The sequence below is a fragment of the Psittacula echo genome (genome assembly GCF_963264785.1).
Source record: "Psittacula echo genome assembly, chromosome: 2".
Taxonomy (NCBI): Eukaryota; Metazoa; Chordata; class Aves; order Psittaciformes; family Psittacidae; genus Psittacula; species Psittacula echo.
The window spans coordinates 6,860,673-6,880,154 of NC_137737.1; the positions used below are offsets into that span (position 1 = coordinate 6,860,673).

Consider the following 19,482-nt stretch of genomic DNA (forward strand, 5'->3'; position numbering starts at 1 on the left):
AACTATCCTGCACATACAAAGAAAGCTCAACATTAACAGGAAAAGGACAGACTGGAACGATTCTAAATTTTAGGCAGTTGTTGGATAAAGTAAGAATAAGCTGTCTGCTTTTTCTAGGTATCTCAGTGGTGTTCAGCTCTAAACAGTCACTGCCACAAATAAGCCTGATGTGTAAAGTCTGAGCTTCCAGACATTACATCTGGAGACTTTTATTCAGTATGCATGCTCCTTATTACATCATTTTTCAGACTACTTGAGTCTCAAACTCTAATAAAGTCTATACAAAAGGTCTTTTGAATAGCAACTTTTGAACAGCAATTTATGAATTGCTATTCAAAAGACCTTTAGTATAGACTTTATTAGAGTTTGAGACTCAAGTAGTCTGAAAAATGATGTAATAAGGAGCATGCATACTGAATAAATGTCTCCATACATAGAAGGGATTTAAGTTCACTCATTGCAGTATTCTCAACCAAAGCAAAGTATCACTGTGTTAAATGCAGTAAACTTCTGACAGGGTCTTAAAACTTTATATGCTCATATTCTAAAGAATTGTGGATTTTGTAGAGTAAGAGCGATATAATGGACACCTGTGTCTTGGGTGCTTGACAAGATCTGGCTGTTTTAAAACTGAATTACCCCAAAGGGGAATTTTCACAAATTACAGGCTTGGTAATAACAGAATATTATATAAAATATAGAAGTATGCAGCTTATTAAAATAGCCTTTTTCTTTCCATCCCCTAAGCTTTGCAGTGATTGTTTGTAATGATTGTTAGCTGTTAAACTGAAGATAACATCAGTTAAAAGTAAATGATTTTGCGTTGTTAGTAAATGATGTTGTGGTGTTAGGTAGTTTATCATCTGTAAAACTGGTTCCATGTCTAGCAATGCAGCATCTTTAGCAAACATAAATATTCTTCACCTATTTACAGTGTTAAGGGGGAGGGGGAAAATTGCTGAATTAATATCTGAAGCTCTGAAGTCTCAAGCAGAAGGTTGCATACCCAAATAGGAAAAGGCATTGAAAATTCATATCATATGTATCTATTTGTGCAGCATCTTTGTGGCATAGCTGTGGATGGAATGTGCTGCTTTTATAAGGTATCTGGATGCTTCTGATATGCCAGCCAAAAGCAGTACTTATAACTTGAAATGCAACATGCTAGAGCATTTCTGAAGTGCTTAAATAGTCCAGCTAAAAGGTATAACACCAGTACAAAAGTGTATTGGATTGGGGTTTTGTGCTTCTGCATGGAAAAAAAAAACCCTCGCTGTTTTGCTCCATGGAAGTTGTAAGTAAGCATTTAATGGTTATAAGATGTAGATCGTGAGACATTTTTATCCATCAATATCCGATTTGATAAAGTATTCTTTTTCTTCCAAACCAAGCTGGCACTGAAATATGATAGGTAGAAATAAGAGTATGTTGTGTTTACCAGCAAGTGTAAATCAATTGCTTTGAGTGACTTGTCTTTATTATGGTTTTTTTTCTTTGTTACTTATGCAACCAAGAAAACACTGAACTTCCTGTCAAATTATTAAAAAGAAACCCCCCTTCTCTTTCTTCCATTTTGAACCTGTTAGGATAAATACTTTTTTAGGATAAGATGAATAGGGGTTTTGGGTTCTGAAGCATGCTTCCTTTCATGCATTTCAGACTTGCTCAGTGCTTTCCAAACTACATTCAAGACCACTGGCCTCTTTCAGCATTTGCAAACCTAAAGACTTTCAGACAGTCTCTGGTCTGCAGTTTGAGTAGCTGACACTACTTTTTGTAATCCATTTTGTAATTCCTTAAACTTAATGAGTAGCTCAAGATCTGTGAGCATAGAGAAGTGGGTAGCTTAGCAAGTGCGTTTTGCATCTGCTCCAGCCCCCTTACTGTTAGGAACAAAGTCCTAGGTGTGAGTTGAAGAAACCTCACACTTTCCTATTGGTTTCAGTTTTCTGGTTATAGTTCTATAGTTACAGGGTATGGTTGTAAGCTCCTTTTCTTAATATGTGCATCTATTTATGGATTTTTTTAACTTTATTCTTCCTGATTTACAGGCACATATCTTATTGTAATAACAAAAAAGAAAAAAGTAGGTGAGATTTTCAGTCATGCAATCTGGAAAGCAACAGACTTTGACATCCTCTCTTACAAAAAGACCATGCTGCACTTAACTGATATTCAGGTAGGTGAATTCATGAGGGGATTGTGGGGGGATTATCTTTTGTTAATGTCCATTACCACAGGACCTAATTTGATGAAACTATGAAAGTTTCTTTTTAGAAGCTCTTTAAGCTACACTTTTTTCCTGCTTTATTCGGGCTGCTATAATTGATGTAGTATTTGGATATAGGTAAATATAAAGCTGTGCCATTCAAGATAACAAGCTCACATTGTGCAATTTTGAGTATCATCCCCAGAGTTTGTTCTGCATATTGTGCATTTTTTTCCCCCTGCTATGATGGTACGCTCTTCTCTATGCTCTTCCTGTTCAGTCTTTCTCACAGCTTTGCTATTCTGATGTCCCCTATGATAAGCTGCCTTGCTGTCATCTATCTGTCTGTCTTGCTTAATTTGTGGAATTGATCCATTACATAATTACCCAGCAGGGAAGAATTGATTTTTCCTTTTTTTTTTGAGAGGGAGGGAAAGGATGGAGATTGTATAAAACAGATGTGTTGGGGCTTGATAGAGAGTAGATAAGGTGTCTAACCAATGGAGCTGAAGAGGAATCTGATGCTCTTCGGGGAAAGGAATGAGGTTAATCAAAACTTGAACCCAACACAGATTAGTTAATGGCGTAATCCTGACAGTAAGTTGTATCCTTTATTTGCATTGCCATCTCATTTGGCTTTTTGAATAATTTTCAGGCAAAATGTGTTCCTTTTTGCTTGGCAGTTGCTAATATTAGTTTAATATTAGTAGCTGTTTACCTCACAGGAGACTGTTCTCTGCTCTCCACTGTTCTTGTAGAATTGGGTTGCAGTGTGCTAGCTTTCAGTTATCAGTAAACTGTTACCAAAATTGCAATCCCATGGTTTTCTTCTATGGTTATCTCTGAACAATCTGGATGTCATGTGCTAGCACACTAGTAAACTGCATCTTGTCACTTCAGAAAGTAGCAGGAGCTTGTAAGAATAAGGTATTTCAATGGTAATAAATGAGAGCTCTTCTGTCCTTTTTCTCTCATTCAACAGTTGCAGGACAATAAAGTATTTTTATCAATGCTAAATCATGTCTTGAGCGTGGATGGATTTTACTTCTCAACAACATACGACCTAACGCACACTCTCCAACGGTTAGCCAACACGAGCCCAGAGTTCCAGGAAATGAGCCTCCTAGAGAGGGTAAGGATATACTTCTGCTTAATGCCTGTGCCCCGAACCTTGTCAGTCAGCTCTGCATGGCTTAAGTTTCATTTATGCAGCTGATGTTTAAATGATGTCAAAACAAACCAGCACAAACTAAAGGAAACTTTATGTGAAGTTTAGGATGATATTGCTGAAATCCACGGTCCTGTTACACTTGAGCTGAAACCTTCATTTTTGTCTTTTACAATCAATTAGTATGCTAAGTGGTAGCAGATACTGGTAAAACATTTGTGGTCTTCTGTTATACTAAAAATGGCTTTCCTATTTAAATCATTAATTTAAACAAGTCAAACAGATTTACATGTTGCTTGGAAGCAAATCCTTATAACTGAAGTAGAAAAAAATAGCACAGTTGCTGAACTGTAACAAGCCATCCCTGTGAGCTGGTTAATTGGGTTGTACTGGGGCAGTTCTCTGGGAAAAAGGAACTGAGAGAGAGACAAAAAAGAAGCAATGAGTCAAGTTACAACCCGAGCTTGCTTCGTACATTGCTTAGAACAAGGGTGGAATCTGCTGGTCTATGATGCTTCAGTACGCAAATCTCTTCAGCACTGTAGCGTTCTATCTTAACTGTTAGGGGTTGTGGATGAGTCCTAACCCTTTGCCCAAAAGTGGATTAAATGGCACTCGACTTCATACTCTTTTCCAAGATCATGTGGAACTGAACTGTAGGGTTTATGCCTGTTGGCCTTGGGAGGTATTCTGTCTAAAACAGGCCTATTTCTTATGTTTGAAGTGTGAATTTAATATGCTGCTTTTGTCTTAATGATACCAGAATTGCACAGCCAAATGCATTTGAGCTTGAAATTCTCTGGTGCTTCCAGAGTTCCAGAAGCTTTCGTCTAGTAGTATGCTGTATTGCAGCATAAATCAGGTCTAAACTGCCTAGACACTGAAATACTGAAACCTTGGAAGTCAATAGCACCTCTTCTTCCTTTGCTGAAGAGGTGGCAATGGAGTCACAAGAAGTTGCCTCGTAGATACTGAAACTAAGCTGGGGCAGCAGCTTTTCAAAGATTAAGAAAATCAATTTAGAAATCAGTTTATACTTGGACTGTTTTGTGTTGTCAAATGCTGTTCTGGCAGCGAACTTGCCAGGGAGGGCGGTTGCTGACATGAAACAATTGGTTTGACTTAAAATTGAGGAATTTCAGAAGGTTGTTTGAAAGGCAAAGCACATTATTGTGCATCAGTAATAGCATCAGGTTTGAGTAAATTCAGATGTTAGAAGGTTAAAGCAATTCTAATGCAATTTCACACTCGTCGTTGCAGTATAATGGCTTAACTTAATGGATGATGGCAAATTTGGGCATCTCCAGTTCAATTCCACGAGAGGAGATTGGCCTGTAGTTGGTGTGTGGGTAGTTTTGGTTTCTTACTTGTGTGTATTTTAGTGTTTTGAAAGAGTACTGGTAGAAGGAAATGGCCCCAGTATAGAAGCATCAAAGCTTTGTATCTTGCTCTTTCACTAGTTCAAGATACTGCAAATAGGATCTGAACAGTTTCTGGCAGATAGTTGTATCTCTTGTTTTCTATTAGACAAAGGAACGTTCCAACACTGAGCTTGAATTAACCCTTATCCTCGGTGATGTATTGTCTACCTACCTCATCTTAAAGTTGAGATGTATTCCAGAGCCTTCCCTGTGTTCTGCAGCAAATGTCACTTTTGTGACTAATCTGGTAGCATCCTGGAATGTGCTCAGCAACCTGCTCAGGATCTTTTTGAGGTGACTTAGACATAGGAAATAAATGAAGAGGATTATTTATGCAGCAGAATATAAATACTGACTTCTTTTAAACTACAAGTACTGTTTAACTTCCAATTGTCAGAACTGTTGATTATTGCATACAGAACTCCATGCATTTTTACCTTCTGCCCACTTTGAGTGTTACCTTGCTACTGTAGTTACAATTTCAGAGCACTTTTCAAGGCCTGCTTACTTAGGGCAGAGACCAGAATGTTATTCTAATGCTGCAGCTCAGTTGTTAGCAGTTAAGTACGCCGCGAGTGTCAGGCAGCATCCTGAAAGATTGGAGAGAATTGTGCTTCTCTTAACTATTTTGATTTTATTTATATTGTTGTTGAGGATATGAAGGATGCTGATGGAAGAAAGGCATTCCATCTCCATGTACAGCTGTTCCCCTAAACTTGTGCAATGTATGGATACTATGATGTTGCTTTAAGCTGGATTATATAGAACTGACAGTCTCTAAAAACCTGTTGACTTTTCTTTCTTGCTGCAGGCGGATCCACGGTTTGTGTGGAATGGGCATCTTCTTAGAGAATTTGCTGCTCAACCAGAGGTAAATGCTTTGTAATGATTGTATTAATAGAGGATGAATATACTTTTGCTCTAAATATGCAACAGTTCCCTGTAATTAGGCCTCTTATTTCAGACAGCCAGAATCTAGTATAACGTGGCTGTTCATCTTCTACTTTAGCACAGTGACAGTCTTTTGCTTTCAGACTCTCAACTTTATGTCAATGTTCTCAGTACGATCTGTAGTAAAGCTGGCTCTTGGAAATGTCTGCTGTTGAAGATGCTGTGTTGACACCATACTTGTCTAAGCCAGAGGGGAAGTTACACTACACAGCATATGCTTTTCAAGCTTTTTGAAGTTTAACTACTTATTTGTTAATAATCTGTACTTTAGGTACAGGGAAGGTTCAGCTCATAACTTTTTTTCCCAAAACTGGCTAGCATCTTTCTCTGGGTGCAGTTTAAATTCCATTTGCTTAGTGAATAGGTCATAAAGCTGGTATTAAAAATAGAACTGACAGTTTAGAATCTTTCATTTTGTGTCAAATGAAGACTAAGAGGAGTGTAACCTTTGAATTCACTTAGTCCAGCAAATACAAGGGCATGACCATGAACCACAACTGTAGTACCTCAATGGCCAGCCTGATCTAAGCTGCTTCCTACTACACGTGGCTGTCAGTTAGGGCCACAAGGATGCTCAGGGGCTGGAGTAACTCCCTTATGGAGACAGGCTGAGAACATTGGGGCTGTTCAGCCTGGAGAAGAGAAGCTGCATGGAGACCTCAGAGCAGCTTCCAGTGTCTGAAGGGGGCTACAAGGATGCTGGAGAGGGACTCTTCATCAGGGACTGTAGTGATAGGACAAGGGGTGATGGGTTCAAACTGAAACAAGGGAAGTTCAGGTTAGTTACTCAGAACAAATTCTTCCCTGTGAGGGTGCTGAGGCGCTGACACAGGTTGCCCAGAGAAGCTGTGAATGCTCTATCGCTGGCAGTGTTAAAGGCCAGGTTGGATGGGGCTTGGACAACATGGTCTAGTGTGAGGTGTCCCTCCGCATGGCAGGGGGTTGGAACTGGATGATCACAAGGTCTTTTCCAGTCCAAACCATTCTATGAAAGCACATATCCTTCAGATGTGTGCTGAACTTCTCAAATTGTCTGCACTACAGCAACCTTTTATCTCTATTGGTACTTCACGTTTATCGAACTGAATGACGCACTGCTTCTATTTCTGTCTCAGTAACCTGTGGAAATGTGCTCTTACATTAGACAGCACTGTTCCAAAAGGCTGGATTGTGCAGTGCTTCTGGAATGTGAAGATAGGAATTACCAAAGGGCTGTCGTGCATATTTTGGAGGCATGTGACTGGGTGTACTGTTTGAGTAGTGCTATGAAGACAAAGCTTGGGAAAGGAGAGAGAAGCTGTGATGGGAACAGCAAAGAAAGCCAAGTGTGGCTGGTTTGTGAAAACAGATGCAGAAGGCAAAACACACAAGTAGAGAAGGGAGATAGCTGAGGGGAAGCATGAACTGCTACTGACTACAGGTGGTTTGCTCTAGCAAGTTTCAGGTGATGAGTGGTGGCATTTCTGAGTTCCAGTATTAGAAAATCTGAGTTTTAAATTTTCCTGAAAGACCAAGTTATTCAGGAGTGGTAGGATGGGAACAACACTGGAACACGCATTTCAAGTATTAATTGCAGAGATATATTCCTGTGTTGTTGACTGTCTCTACTTAACATCCTACTGTGGAGGTACAGCAAATATCATATCATAAGGTATTCAGTTTGTGCTGCTTTATATCTGTCATGTTTGTAGAACAGTGGATGCCATATGGAGGAGGACAAAAGCAGCTTGAGGGTTTTTGTCAAGGTTGCTTTATTAGGATTAGGCTCTCACTTTTTCCCTGCTGCTAATAAGGATTACTTCTATTGCTGTCTTCCTCAAATGTGTCTTTCTTGGAAAGAATTCCCGCACCCAAACCAAAAATTAAAGGCTATAAATTACATGAAACTATCACAAAACTCATAGCCAAAGTCACTTATCTTTTTTTGGCTGCTAGTGGTTAGTATATTTAACATGTATTATATGTGTTTCAGATCCATAGGTTTGCTATGCCAGTGATGCATGGATGTATCCTTTTGTGTTGTACGGCTGACTATGGGAATCTAACAGCAAGGTGGTTGTTATTGAGACTGCTCAACTGGCTATGTTAGCAACTATAACATAGACCACAATGTCAGAATGAAGTTGTAGTTTGTTCAGATGTGAGCATTAGATATTGCTTGATAGCCCACTCATGTTAATATGCTTGAATATTCTGCCTTTAAGGCTTAATGCATTTAATTTTACAGGTATGATTTCCATAACTGCCTTTCAATGAGATTGAAAGTTAAGATGAACATGGCAAATGCTCTTACATCAGCATTAGTACTTACTATCTTGCTATAAGGATACATTCATTTAGCATTTACTTTGGATATAAAATAAGGGAGAACAGTTTTGACTTGAAGGAGTGATTATGGATGTTCCTGTTGATGAATAAAAGGGTAAGTTCTGCTGAAGGCTCCTGGAATGCTTCTCCTAACCAGCTGCTTTTCCTGCACTAACACTTAGGGTAACAGCCATTTTAGCAAGGCAGTAATGAGTCTATTTTTGAGAAGGGGTCTGTGCTGTAGGTAAACCTAATGCTTTCTGGAAGAAGTGTTCCTCTTGCAGCGTGTGATCAACAGTAAGTCCCAGATGCTTCTGCGCTGGCAGCATGAAAAGGACCTGCAAGACTGGATAGAGCAACTCATGCCACATTCTCTTTAGTTCCTCCATTGCAAAGATCCCTCAGGTGTCTGCAGAGAACAGCTTCCAGACGGAATCAATTGTTCTGGTAGGACTGTTAGCAGCTGGCAGATCTCCAGTCCCCTCTCCTGTGACTTCATTTAATGGAAAATGTCATAAGAGTAGGTGGAATGGCAAGGAAAGATAGCAAAAGGGAGCTGTCAAAGCAACCCAGTCCTTATCCTGTAGGTCCTGGGTGGAAGAGTCTGGGTGGATTGCAGTTAACACCTTCCTCTGTCCTATTTTCACTGTATAAGTAATTAGCATAAGTCCTGTATGTATTGCTGTAATTCTAATACTAACCAAACACCTTTAGAGAACCCATGAATTCAGAGAAACGGAATTTTTAGTGATGAAAATGCTGGGAAGTGCCCTAAGCAGAACTGGTACAGTGCCACAGTGCCAGTAAAATCAAAACTTCTTCCCTCCCATCATCCCCAAACTTAAATATATCTTGTTGATCTGGGGTCTTGCAGTGATGAGAAATAATGGACTGACTTGGGTAAATCAAGACTTTGATCATCTAAAGCCTAAACTACATTTAATATTTCCCTTACTGCTTAAAAAAACCCCAACCCTTCTAAAGAACAATAAATCATGCCTTTTCCTTTTATCTGTGCGGAAGTAGCCAACAGCAAGATGCCATTTCAGTTGAGACAGAGACTGCAGGTAGAAAATGTGCTGGTTATAGAGGTAACCTTTCTTGCAGGGAGCTGTTGGCTGTACGTGTGTTGAATTAAAGGGGTAGGACACGGCAGTAATTTTCCAGGACAGCAGAGAAATAGTTCTTTTTCACACTCCAATTTATGAATTATGAGAAGATGCTGGATAATGTAGGACCAATTTGTATTGTTTTTTGGAGTTCTTTACAAACAGTATTAGCACAAATACATACATAAATCAAGATGTTGCATGTATGCAGTGAATGTGCTTTTCAACATGTTAGGTTGCTTTCTGTCCCATTTGAATCATTAATGTAGAGTCTAGATTTCATGGTAGAATGGGCTATTTGTAAACAAGATGTATGTTCTTTTTATTTACCAACCTTAAGACAAAGTACCTAAATTCCTCAAAGAGTGGAAGTCTGCAGTATTCCAGTACTGTTCATGGCCAGGTTGGACAGAGCCTTGGGTGACATTGTCTAGTGTGAGGTGTCCCTGCCCGTGGCAGGGAATTGGAACTGAATGAGCTTAAGGTCCCTTCCAGCCCAAACCTTTCTATATATTCTATGAATACTGCAGCTTGCAAAAATTGGTCATTTTGATTGTGTGTTTGCTTCAGAGTTGTGGGTTTCAGTTTCTAGGGGCAAAGGATGAAAGCCTGTGGGAAATTATTCATGATAAATGGTGATCTCTCTTAAGACTTGATTGTTTACTGTAGTCCGAATAAAGGCAATTAGAAGCAGCACAGAACAAGGCTCTCAAGCTGAAGCTAGCTGTCAGTGGTCCCTGTTTGTTTGATTAATCTGAGATTATGGAGTATCTGCCACTTTGGATATCTAGCCTAAGCAGGAAACCATTCTTGTGTAAGAAGCATCCACTGCAGACGTGTTCATTCTTTTCCTTGGCATGGGTTTGAAAGCCAGCCTGCATTACTGCTTGTTCTGACAGCTGTACATGTGCTGTCTGTTATGTACAAGTGCAAGGTGTAATAGCCCAAGCTATTCGCTGTTCTAAAAGCCTTTCTGACGTGCTATTGTCTTGTTAAAAGCAGTAGGAGCAAGAAACTGTTCAGACAGCTTAATAAAATTGTGGATGAGATGGATGTAGCACTGAACAGAACTTCAGCAGTCTGTCCAGTCAGTGACATACATCGGGCATAACACTACATTAATCTTCTTTAGAAGCCCATTTTCTCAGTTCTGGCAGCTTTAATGTGTTCATCAGTGACATCACCTATGGCCTGTCTTTTTGTGGTGCGCATACTGATCCCAGTGCTCTCAAGTTTAATATTCAGCTGGTGTTGAACATATTGGTGTGGGAAATGTTCAGAGATTATTTTGAATGTAGTCACTTGGTTCCTTGATGTTTCCTACCTCTTAATATATAAAAATACCCTAATGAACTATTGGGGTTTTCCTTAATGTTCTTCACTAGTTATCACGATGCACTCTTGTTCTATTAATGGCAAGTGTTTTGACTGGCTGCTGATTTCCAGAAGAAGCTGTTTCAGGGCTGGTGTGCGCTACTATGTGAGAGGTAAAATAGCAAATGGATTTCTTTTTAAAATCAAGCAAATTCCAGCTATAAGTGACTCGCCTTTTAAGTGTATTTGTTGTGTAAAGGCTTGCACAAAAAATGCTTGTATTAGTTTGTCTCAAGAGGTCCTTGCTCCAGAGAAAATATTAGGAACCCATATGATATGAAGCGTGTTCTGGTATCATATTGAAACTGATTCTAGAGAGAACTGCAGAAGCTTTGTACGGCTTTTTAACACTTTAATGGGGAGGAGTTAAATGTAAGTGTGTAACAGCCATCTTGCCCTGGCAATAAATTCAGTAACGGCATCATTGATGCTGCCACTGGCGCCCTGTTCTCTAGTTGTTTCAAGTTAAAAGGTGAACAAGGAAATAGATTTCAATTACTTTCTCTGTTCTTAGTCCCAACATACGTGCTTTTGAAGAAATTGGTTGGTTTCTGCAGTGCCATTGCTATTGAATTAGGAATTATATTTCTGTGTCAAAGCACTTGCATCTTATTTTGTATTAAACTGCTCAATTTCTATGGCTAGAAATATCAAAATGTGTTAAGCACATTTGTGCTTCTTCAAGTTAAATTTGGTACAGATGATGTTGAATTCTTGCCAGAGGTGTTTAATTTACCATCTTCAGGCAGCTCTGTGGTATTTTCATGCTTTCTGTGAGTGCTTAAGGAAGGGTAGGAAGGAAGCCTTTTGCTGATACACTGTCACTGTTCTGCAGCCAGAGTTGCTTAATAAGGTCTTTTTCCTTCATAGGTATTGATTCAGAAGGGCATGCTGCTAACTTCATTGAAACAGAACAAATTGTGCATTACAAGGGCAGCAAGGCATCGTTTGTTCAGGTAAAGTCAGTGTAAAGAAGTGCTCACTGGCTTAAGATACCGGGATTGCTCTGTGTTTCTAGATATGAATTGTATACAAGATGTGCATGCACACAACCTAACCCAGTCTGCTTCATCTTGAAATGGCAAGTGAGTTTATAAGTGTTTTGTTGTTTTAAACTATTTTCCATTCTTTTGCAGACCCGTGGATCAATTCCTTTTTTCTGGTCTCAAAGACCAAACCTCAAGTATAAGCCAAAGCCACAGATCAGCAAGTCAGTAAATCATGTATGTGAGTGTTTGTTGTGTCTTGGGGTTTAAACATATTTCTGGGCTCGTGCTTGTGTGATAAAATAACAAACTGTAATCAGAGGAATAAAAATCAGCAGTCCTGGATTGAGCTTTACTTTTAAAAGGAAGTAGCAAGAAGCCTTGTACTCAAGGTGAGTTCAGAGACTGAAAAAAGCCCAAACATCAATGGGGATAGTTTCTCTTTGGTACTTGTTTGCAGGAGTTCTAGCAGCTGCACAATACTTGTTATCTGTGACATGCGCATGCAGGCAAGCTGAATGGACTGGGGGGATGAAAGTAGAAATGTATTAGCACAACAGAGAACATCAAACGCTTCTTAGCTACTACCTATGTGGTATTGTCAAAAAGATGATAATCGAGATCTCTTGTAAATCATAGCTCTTAAATGTGTTGACAGATGTGTGCTACTTTTCCTTTCTCTTCCAGATGGATGGCTTCCAAAGACATTTTGACTCGCAAATAATTAGCTACGGAAAGCAAATGATTGTCAACTTGGTATGCTTTCCCTTGTTCTTCCTGAAAAAGCTGATGTTCTTCTAAGCAGGCTTTTGAATAATAATCTTTTATATATATATTTCTTTTTACTTTTGTTTTTTTTTTTCTTCCTCCCAGGTTAACCAAAAAGGTTCAGAAAAGCCTCTTGAGCAAACATTTGCCAAAATGGTAGCCAACATGGCAAACGGGATGGTCAGGTACGTGTGAAATGAAAGGATACATTCTGTGCTAAAAGCTGAGCATTGCCTCCAAGTGATCGGTTCTGTGGAGGCCTTCACCAACTGCCTGATGTGTTTGAGTTTTATTTTCATTTTCATAAAGTAGCTTGCAGATAGGCAATGCTCCTACCGCAGAGCTCACATTCTAAGCAGAATGTGAAGAGGGCAAAGAAGGGAGTCAAAACAAAGAAGGGAGCTCAGAGGCAATGGTAATACCAGTATTGGAGTAATAGTATGCTATGAGAACTGTGAAGATCTGCATTTTAGGATAAAGAAATCATGTCCTGCAGACTAGCTTCTGGCAAAAGGGCTTGGTTACATTGCTACTTAGTAAGGGAGTGCTGGGTGTGAACAAACCAGTATTGAGGTAAAAGAGAAAACGGTAAGGGGAGCATGTAGTTTAAATGTCAACCTCAGTGGGACAGTGGGACAAGAGAGTGGAGAATGCACTTTAATCATAAGAGATATTCCTTATCTTTGTGGGAATCTTGAGTGCAGTGCAGTTCTACAACCTGCCTGTGCTTGCTTTCACGAACTTCTGGAGGGAGGGCTAAGTAGCCAGCTCCCACAGATACTTACCTCTTCCTTTTCCTTGAAATGACTGTAAAGGGTTATTGTCACTGATGTAAATCAAAGGATAAAATTCTCTACTTGTGAGCAAAAAGGCATCCTGTTTTAAGAAGGTTTCACTTCTGTCTAAGCATTACTAAGGAATCATAGAGTATAATCAAGATGCCTCGATAAATCCTGACGTACTTGGAATTTTTCCCAAGCTTTTTTCTGCTTCTATGATGCCCTGCTGCTGCCTTCACCACGGCTTCTTTTACTACCCTCAGAGGTGTGTTTGTGTGTTACTGGAATGTGGGTGTGGATTTTCCTTCTGGTTTTATTAAAAAGGACCACTTCTGAGGTGAACTCTTTTCTCACTCTCACACCTAGGTTGGTATTGATACCAACAAGCTGTACAAAGCTTGTGGAATTCTGTGCACCTTTGCTGTAAAGTCTCCTGGTGGAAACCAAGATGTAAAATTCTCTCCTGGTGTATTTTAGTGATGTTCTGTATGCGTTAAAAAGTAGTGTTTTACCAGCACGTTTTTCTTAATGCTGCCAAAATCCTTTTTCTTTGTTAATCAGTTTTGATGGCCTTTACCTGCCAGAATAACACTTGTCTTCAGTGTATGCCATCTTTAGTCTTGAAAACTTGGTGAATAGTAACTTTTGGATTATAAAGACTTGGGGGAGGAATGTAATGTCCCTTAATTCACAGCATATATATACACACGTGTGTGTCTGTATATGAAAGATGAATCAAGCACCACTCATCTAGATCACTTCTCACCAGAAATGAGTTGGCTGTTAAAATCTTGTTCCAAGTCAGTAGCTCTTTAATTCTCTTATGACTGAGTAGGCTAGCTGTTCAGACAGAACCTGTCTCAGGTTTCTAGAGAGCTGTCAAGGGAATTATGCTGCATGCCAGCAAAGAATGTTGCATTTCAATACCTGAGCCTCTTCCGAAAGTGAACTGAAGTTCCCAGTGCTGTTGCTTGGAAAGAGAGTAGGACAAAGAATCAGAGATTAAATCGGGTTCATATCCTTTCTGTAATTACTGGAGGGAAAATACTAGCCAGAAGGTAGAATGGGTAACTTGGAACTCAATGTGTGCTTTCCCAGACTAGTGGTGTCCTGTAAGGAAATGTAAATGCTGTCACTGTGCACACTATGGATGCAGCCTCAGGAAGGTTACAGAGTGCTGACAAAATCCAGAGATACTTGCTGGAAGCTGTCCCTAAAGAAAACCAAATCCTCTGTCGCTATCTGTTCTATAGATCAGCCTTTCCATGGGCGGGGGGAGAGGGGGGCTGTTCTGAGACCTTCGCTGCAGTACATACCTAATCTGAAAAGATGCTTCTCTCTCTGAACAGATATGTAGCATTTGACTTCCATAAAGAGTGCAGTCGGATGAGATGGGATCGACTTCAAATTTTGATGGATCAACTAGCAGAACAGCAGGATGAGTTTAGGTAAGGCTCTGCAGTTTGTTTCTGTACTGTTAAAATGAGACCACTTTCTCATAGTTGCTCTTGTCTTGAGTCAGCACAACAAACCAGACATGTAGTCTTCTGTAAAGTAGGTGCTTTCCATATGCATTAGTGTTTCCATATGGAAAGGTTAGAGATCTGGTGGTGGGTAAGATGTAAAGCCTTTTGTATGTCCCAATAAAATGGTTCTGGGAGTTGTAGCAGCCATGCATTGTGGCTCAAGGGTTGCCTTTGTGCCTTAGGGTAAAAGGTTAGACAAAGAAATGAGCAAGCATGCAATAAGCTATTAAACAAAAGTAGTCTGCTTAAGTGATATTTTTTTTCATCCAATAGTAATTCCCTGTGTTGACAGCAAACTGTGCTACTGAGTGTCCAACACTTAGTACTCCTTCCACCAGCACCTGCTCTCTCTTTGGCAGTGTTTTCTCTAACACATGTGGTTGTGGCTCCAGACCTTGACACTGGTACTGACTGTTAGCCCTTGCTAACATAAGTAACCCACAAGGAAACATTCTCATTTTGTTGAGTCATAAAACTAGACTAATTGTCTAAATCAGCTTAAATCTTGTAGTCCCACAAGTGTGTTTTAAGCTCTTCTTGGTCTTTTCTACTTGTAGACGTGTAGATTGCTAGCGAAACTGTTTCCTTTGTTCTGCTTTTCTGATTGCTTCCTTCCTGTTCCTAAAGTCTGGTACCTAAAGCGCAAAGTATATCAGCTAAAACGTTATAAAACTGGCAGTGGTTTCTGCTGTCAAAAAACCTCAAGTGACCTGTAGGCTGCAGCAGGAGTCTCATGAATGAAATCTCTTGCCTGGAATGAAGGCTATAGGAATAGTATAAATAAATCAGATGGTAGTGAATATTCTCTGCCTACCACCCAGAAAAATACATGAAGAGCTGACAAATGAATTGGATTTGAGCACTTTGAATAAGGAGAAATAAGCATGTAGGTTTCCCATTCAGCAAGGATCCTTTATTCTTAGACTGAATACTGAATCCCATGAAGCTGTGTGTCTCTAAAACAAGATACAAAAGTGAAGGCTCTTCCTCAGGATTAGGCTGGCTCTACCATACCTTGTTCTGTTTCATCTAGGGTGATGGTTGCTTAAATAGGAACAGAAAAGTCTTGAGTTCTGATATTCTTAGGAAACAGTTGTGCAACCCTGAGAGAGGGAAACAGTTCAATGGAAGTAAACAACTCTCTTTTCCACAGGTTAAATCCAGTTGGGAAAGACCTGTCAGAGAGCTGGCTTGCTGGGTTTGAGGGGGTGAGGATGTGTGAAATGTTTTTAGAGCAACTATAGAAAATGCAGCACTTAACACTTCTGGTTAATAAAATAGCTTTACTCTTCAACTATACTGATTATCCTAATATCAGTTCTAGGCAGAGCTTGTTGGAAGAAGGGGAAAATGAGGATTTCACAGGTGTTGGTTTCCTTTAATCATACAACAATGTAAAACATGGTTTAACAAAACTGATTGTCCAGGAAAGACAAAAATGGGTCTTCTTAACATAAAGTTGATCAAAGTAAATGCACAGACTTCTAAGGCTCTTGATTTTTTACTTCTGCATGGCTCTAAGACTTTAGAATCTTAAAATACTGTGCAGTAACAGTGGATCATATGCTAGTCCGCATTCAGAGTCCATAACTACATAACAGAGTAACGGACTAACAGAAAATGATATGTAAGTCTTTAGGCAACTGGAAGTTTCATGCTGTAGCAGAAGGGCAAGTATAGTTCTGTCCTGTTCACACATCCAGCTGTTAACTTGGTCAGCGCATTTGTTTTACCAGCTCAGTATTCAATTCAATTACAAGACATCTAGTTTAGTTAATTAAAAAGATTGAGTCAACAGTTAGCATATGCTGTTGTAGGAGAGGACATCTGGTTCCCCCAGATGTTCTCATGATGGAGAGGAGAGTGACACTAGCAGGTTTTCAAACTTAAACCTTAAAGATCTGAATATCTTCCTGGAAGAAGTGTGCCTCAGAGTTTATATGGCTCTTCTATGCCATGGTGACTGCATATATACAAACCTGGTTACTTCTGCTGTTACACTGTGTTAATGATCTTGCTATCCATGGAGCTGGGACCCTGCCATAACTGAAAAAGTAAAATTTAAGGCTCTGATTTTATACCTCAATCTGCTCTTCCCAGTGACGTAACTTTCTATTGCTGGTGGGCTTTCTAAGTTAGAAGAGTGCAATTAGAAGGGCAAGGTGGCCTGAGATTACAAGATGTTCATACATCAATGCTAGTCTCCAGTGCTGGAGGGGAAGAATTCAAGGTGACCTCAAAGTTCAAAGCCACATCTAAGCACTCTGTGTGCTCAAGACAGCTGTGTTTTGATTGCTGAAAAGACGTGGTTTATATGGACTGTTATCTATAAATACTGAAGTGGATTGTATATGTTAGTTATTTTCTAGTTGACTCCGATGGTAAAATTGTGACTCAGCAGGAAGGAATATTCCGCAGTAACTGCATGGACTGCCTTGATCGGACTAATGTGATTCAGAGCTTGTTGGCACGCCGATCTCTTCAAGCCCAGCTTCAGGTAAATGTTTTGTTCTTGTTTAACACACAGGAAGAGGAGAGAGTCTTTCTGTTTGGAACTGAAATACAATTTTAACATAGCAATAAGAGCTTGCATATTTGAGTCACTGTGCTACTTGAAACGCATTAGCCAGACTCTGCTTTGATAAATCCACCTTTTTCTAATAGCATATCCTGATTTTTCTAGTGAACTCCTAGTAAGCCTCAATCTGCTCTTTGTTTTAGAGGCTTGGTATTCTGCATGTTGGACAGAGAATTGAAGAGCAGGCAGACTTTGAGAAAATCTACAAAAATGGTAGGCTGTTTGTAGAGTTCAAACAATTGCACTTTTTTTTCCCAACCGGAGTACATAACTTCCTTAATCTTTCTTAATGCTTTCCTATTCACAGCATGGGCTGACAATGCTAATGCTTGTGCCAAACAGTATGCTGGAACTGGTGCCTTAAAGACAGACTACACAAGGCAAGTCAGCTTTTCTTGTAAAGGCCTTCTGGATTGGTTTTGGCATGTTTGGGATTTTCTTGAAGCCTTCGTGTCCGAGAAGGGGCTTAGGCTATTAACGAGTTTTGCAGTGGCTCAACTGGTAAAATGTCAGACTGAAGTCTACAGAACACTATTCGTTCATATGAAAGGGAAAAAGGCTATCTGGAAATAAACCCAAGCAAATGTGCTTCTTCAGGGCACACTTATATTGTTGGAGGGAGAGAAGTGTAACTTTCAAACGTAGTTACAAGTATTGTGTGGTAATAATGCAGAGGCAGCACTAGATGAATACCTCCATGTAAATACACTTATTAAACATAAACCCATGAAAGAACTGTAAATCTGAAATTATCTTCCTGAATTTATAAACCTATTTAAAATGTTTTTTTCAAAACTCTTTTTTGCAGAACTGGGAAGAGAACTCAGTGGGGCTTAATAATGGATGGATGGAACTCATTAATACGTTACTATAAGAACAACTTCTCTGATGGATTTAGGCAGGTAAGTTAGGCTTTTAAATGTGGGGAAGTGCAACAGTGTTGTTGTGCATTTTAGCTCTTGCTCTCCCTTTCTCTTCCAGGATGCAATTGATCTTTTTCTTGGGAATTATTCTGTGGATGAAGTAGAACCTGCTAGTCCTCTGCACGTCCAGAAAGATTGGAAGTTCTTAGCTGTGAGTATGCAGACTTTATTCATGACTGGAGAAACACCTATAACCTTTCAGTCACTTGCTTCATGTGACTAAGTAGAACTTGTCTATCGAGTGATGAAGTGTCCTTATAATCTGGTTATGTTTCTATGATACCTGCTTATAGGACTAAACCCAGCCTGTTCCCTTGACAGAAAATGGAGTGTGTTGAGGTATTGTAAAAAAACCTGCTGCTTGCTGCTCTTTAAAAATGTGTTTCATCAAGTGGAAAGGGAGAAACTCTGTCGCCACCAGTGACTCTCTCCTTCTGCAGAAGCAGCTTGTGAAGATCTCTTCTCATTCTTTCATGCACAGACTGTAACACAAAGCCCCCACTTTCTTTATTCTTCCTCACCCTTTTATTTTGTGGAATTGGATTTGGGACATTCTGGGTTTAACTAGTGGCTGGTGTACTCTTTTTCTTAAAACCACAAATCTCAACCTCTCTTTTAATAGACAGAAGGTGTATTTTAAGAATTAACCCAGTTAATTCAACACACTCTTCCAAATTTTTTTGTACCTGACAACAGGTGAATCGGGAATTAAAGCAACTTCATTGCAAAGCAAGTAAATAGCTTTGTAGTACAACCCATCTTAAAGGAAATCAAGGCATATATGTGCTGCTATATCAAATGATTATTCTTTTTCTCTTTCCCCAGTTGCCTATTATTATGGTGGTTGCTTTCTCCATGTGCATTATTTGTTTGCTCATGGCTGGTAAGTCACTATTTTTAATTGCACAGAATTAGCTTGCTTGTATGCAGACTTCCTGTAAAAGGTTACCAGAAACTATTAAGTATAAAATTGCTTCTCCATCATACTTAAAGGTGTTTGAGCATGGTTCTGAAGATTGAGCTCTAGTACTGTATTATTAATGTGTAAAAACCTGGGCTACTATAGAAAATAGTGTTAAAACTTTTGTAGAAGTCATTTAAGGGGCAGATAGTTGTCATCAGATTTAGCTGCACCAAAGTAGAAATCTAGTATTATTATAGCTGGATGAATCCCCAGAATAATACCTGGCGTAGGGCAGAAAGACAGTTCAGAAGTGTCAGATACAGGCATAAGCCTGTTCTGGTGTGTGTATCTGTAATCTGAATCTGTGTTGGGAGTTGTGAAGATTTGTGTTCTTTTGCCTTGAATTTTTTATCATCAGTGCCCATAGAGTTCTTGGCCTCCAACTTCTGTAGCTGTCTGTTCAAAGTGTTCTAAGAACC

General features: G+C 39.5%; 1 protein-coding gene across 1 annotated transcript in view; it reads left to right on the forward strand.

The window, feature by feature from the left end:
- Positions 1-19,482, forward strand: part of SACM1L (SAC1 like phosphatidylinositide phosphatase) — a 31,942-nt gene that overhangs the window by 9,498 nt on the left and 2,962 nt on the right. Inside the window, exons 4-19 of the mRNA XM_080610166.1 lie at positions 2,052-2,179; positions 3,192-3,341; positions 5,610-5,669; positions 7,722-7,755; positions 10,551-10,652; positions 11,410-11,495; positions 11,676-11,762; positions 12,213-12,281; positions 12,399-12,478; positions 14,422-14,520; positions 16,957-17,095; positions 17,320-17,389; positions 17,484-17,556; positions 17,985-18,078; positions 18,158-18,250; positions 18,925-18,982. Coding sequence (XP_080466292.1) covers positions 2,052-2,179; positions 3,192-3,341; positions 5,610-5,669; positions 7,722-7,755; positions 10,551-10,652; positions 11,410-11,495; positions 11,676-11,762; positions 12,213-12,281; positions 12,399-12,478; positions 14,422-14,520; positions 16,957-17,095; positions 17,320-17,389; positions 17,484-17,556; positions 17,985-18,078; positions 18,158-18,250; positions 18,925-18,982 — 1,422 coding nt within the window. The remainder of the gene's footprint in view (positions 1-2,051; positions 2,180-3,191; positions 3,342-5,609; positions 5,670-7,721; positions 7,756-10,550; positions 10,653-11,409; positions 11,496-11,675; positions 11,763-12,212; positions 12,282-12,398; positions 12,479-14,421; positions 14,521-16,956; positions 17,096-17,319; positions 17,390-17,483; positions 17,557-17,984; positions 18,079-18,157; positions 18,251-18,924; positions 18,983-19,482) is intronic.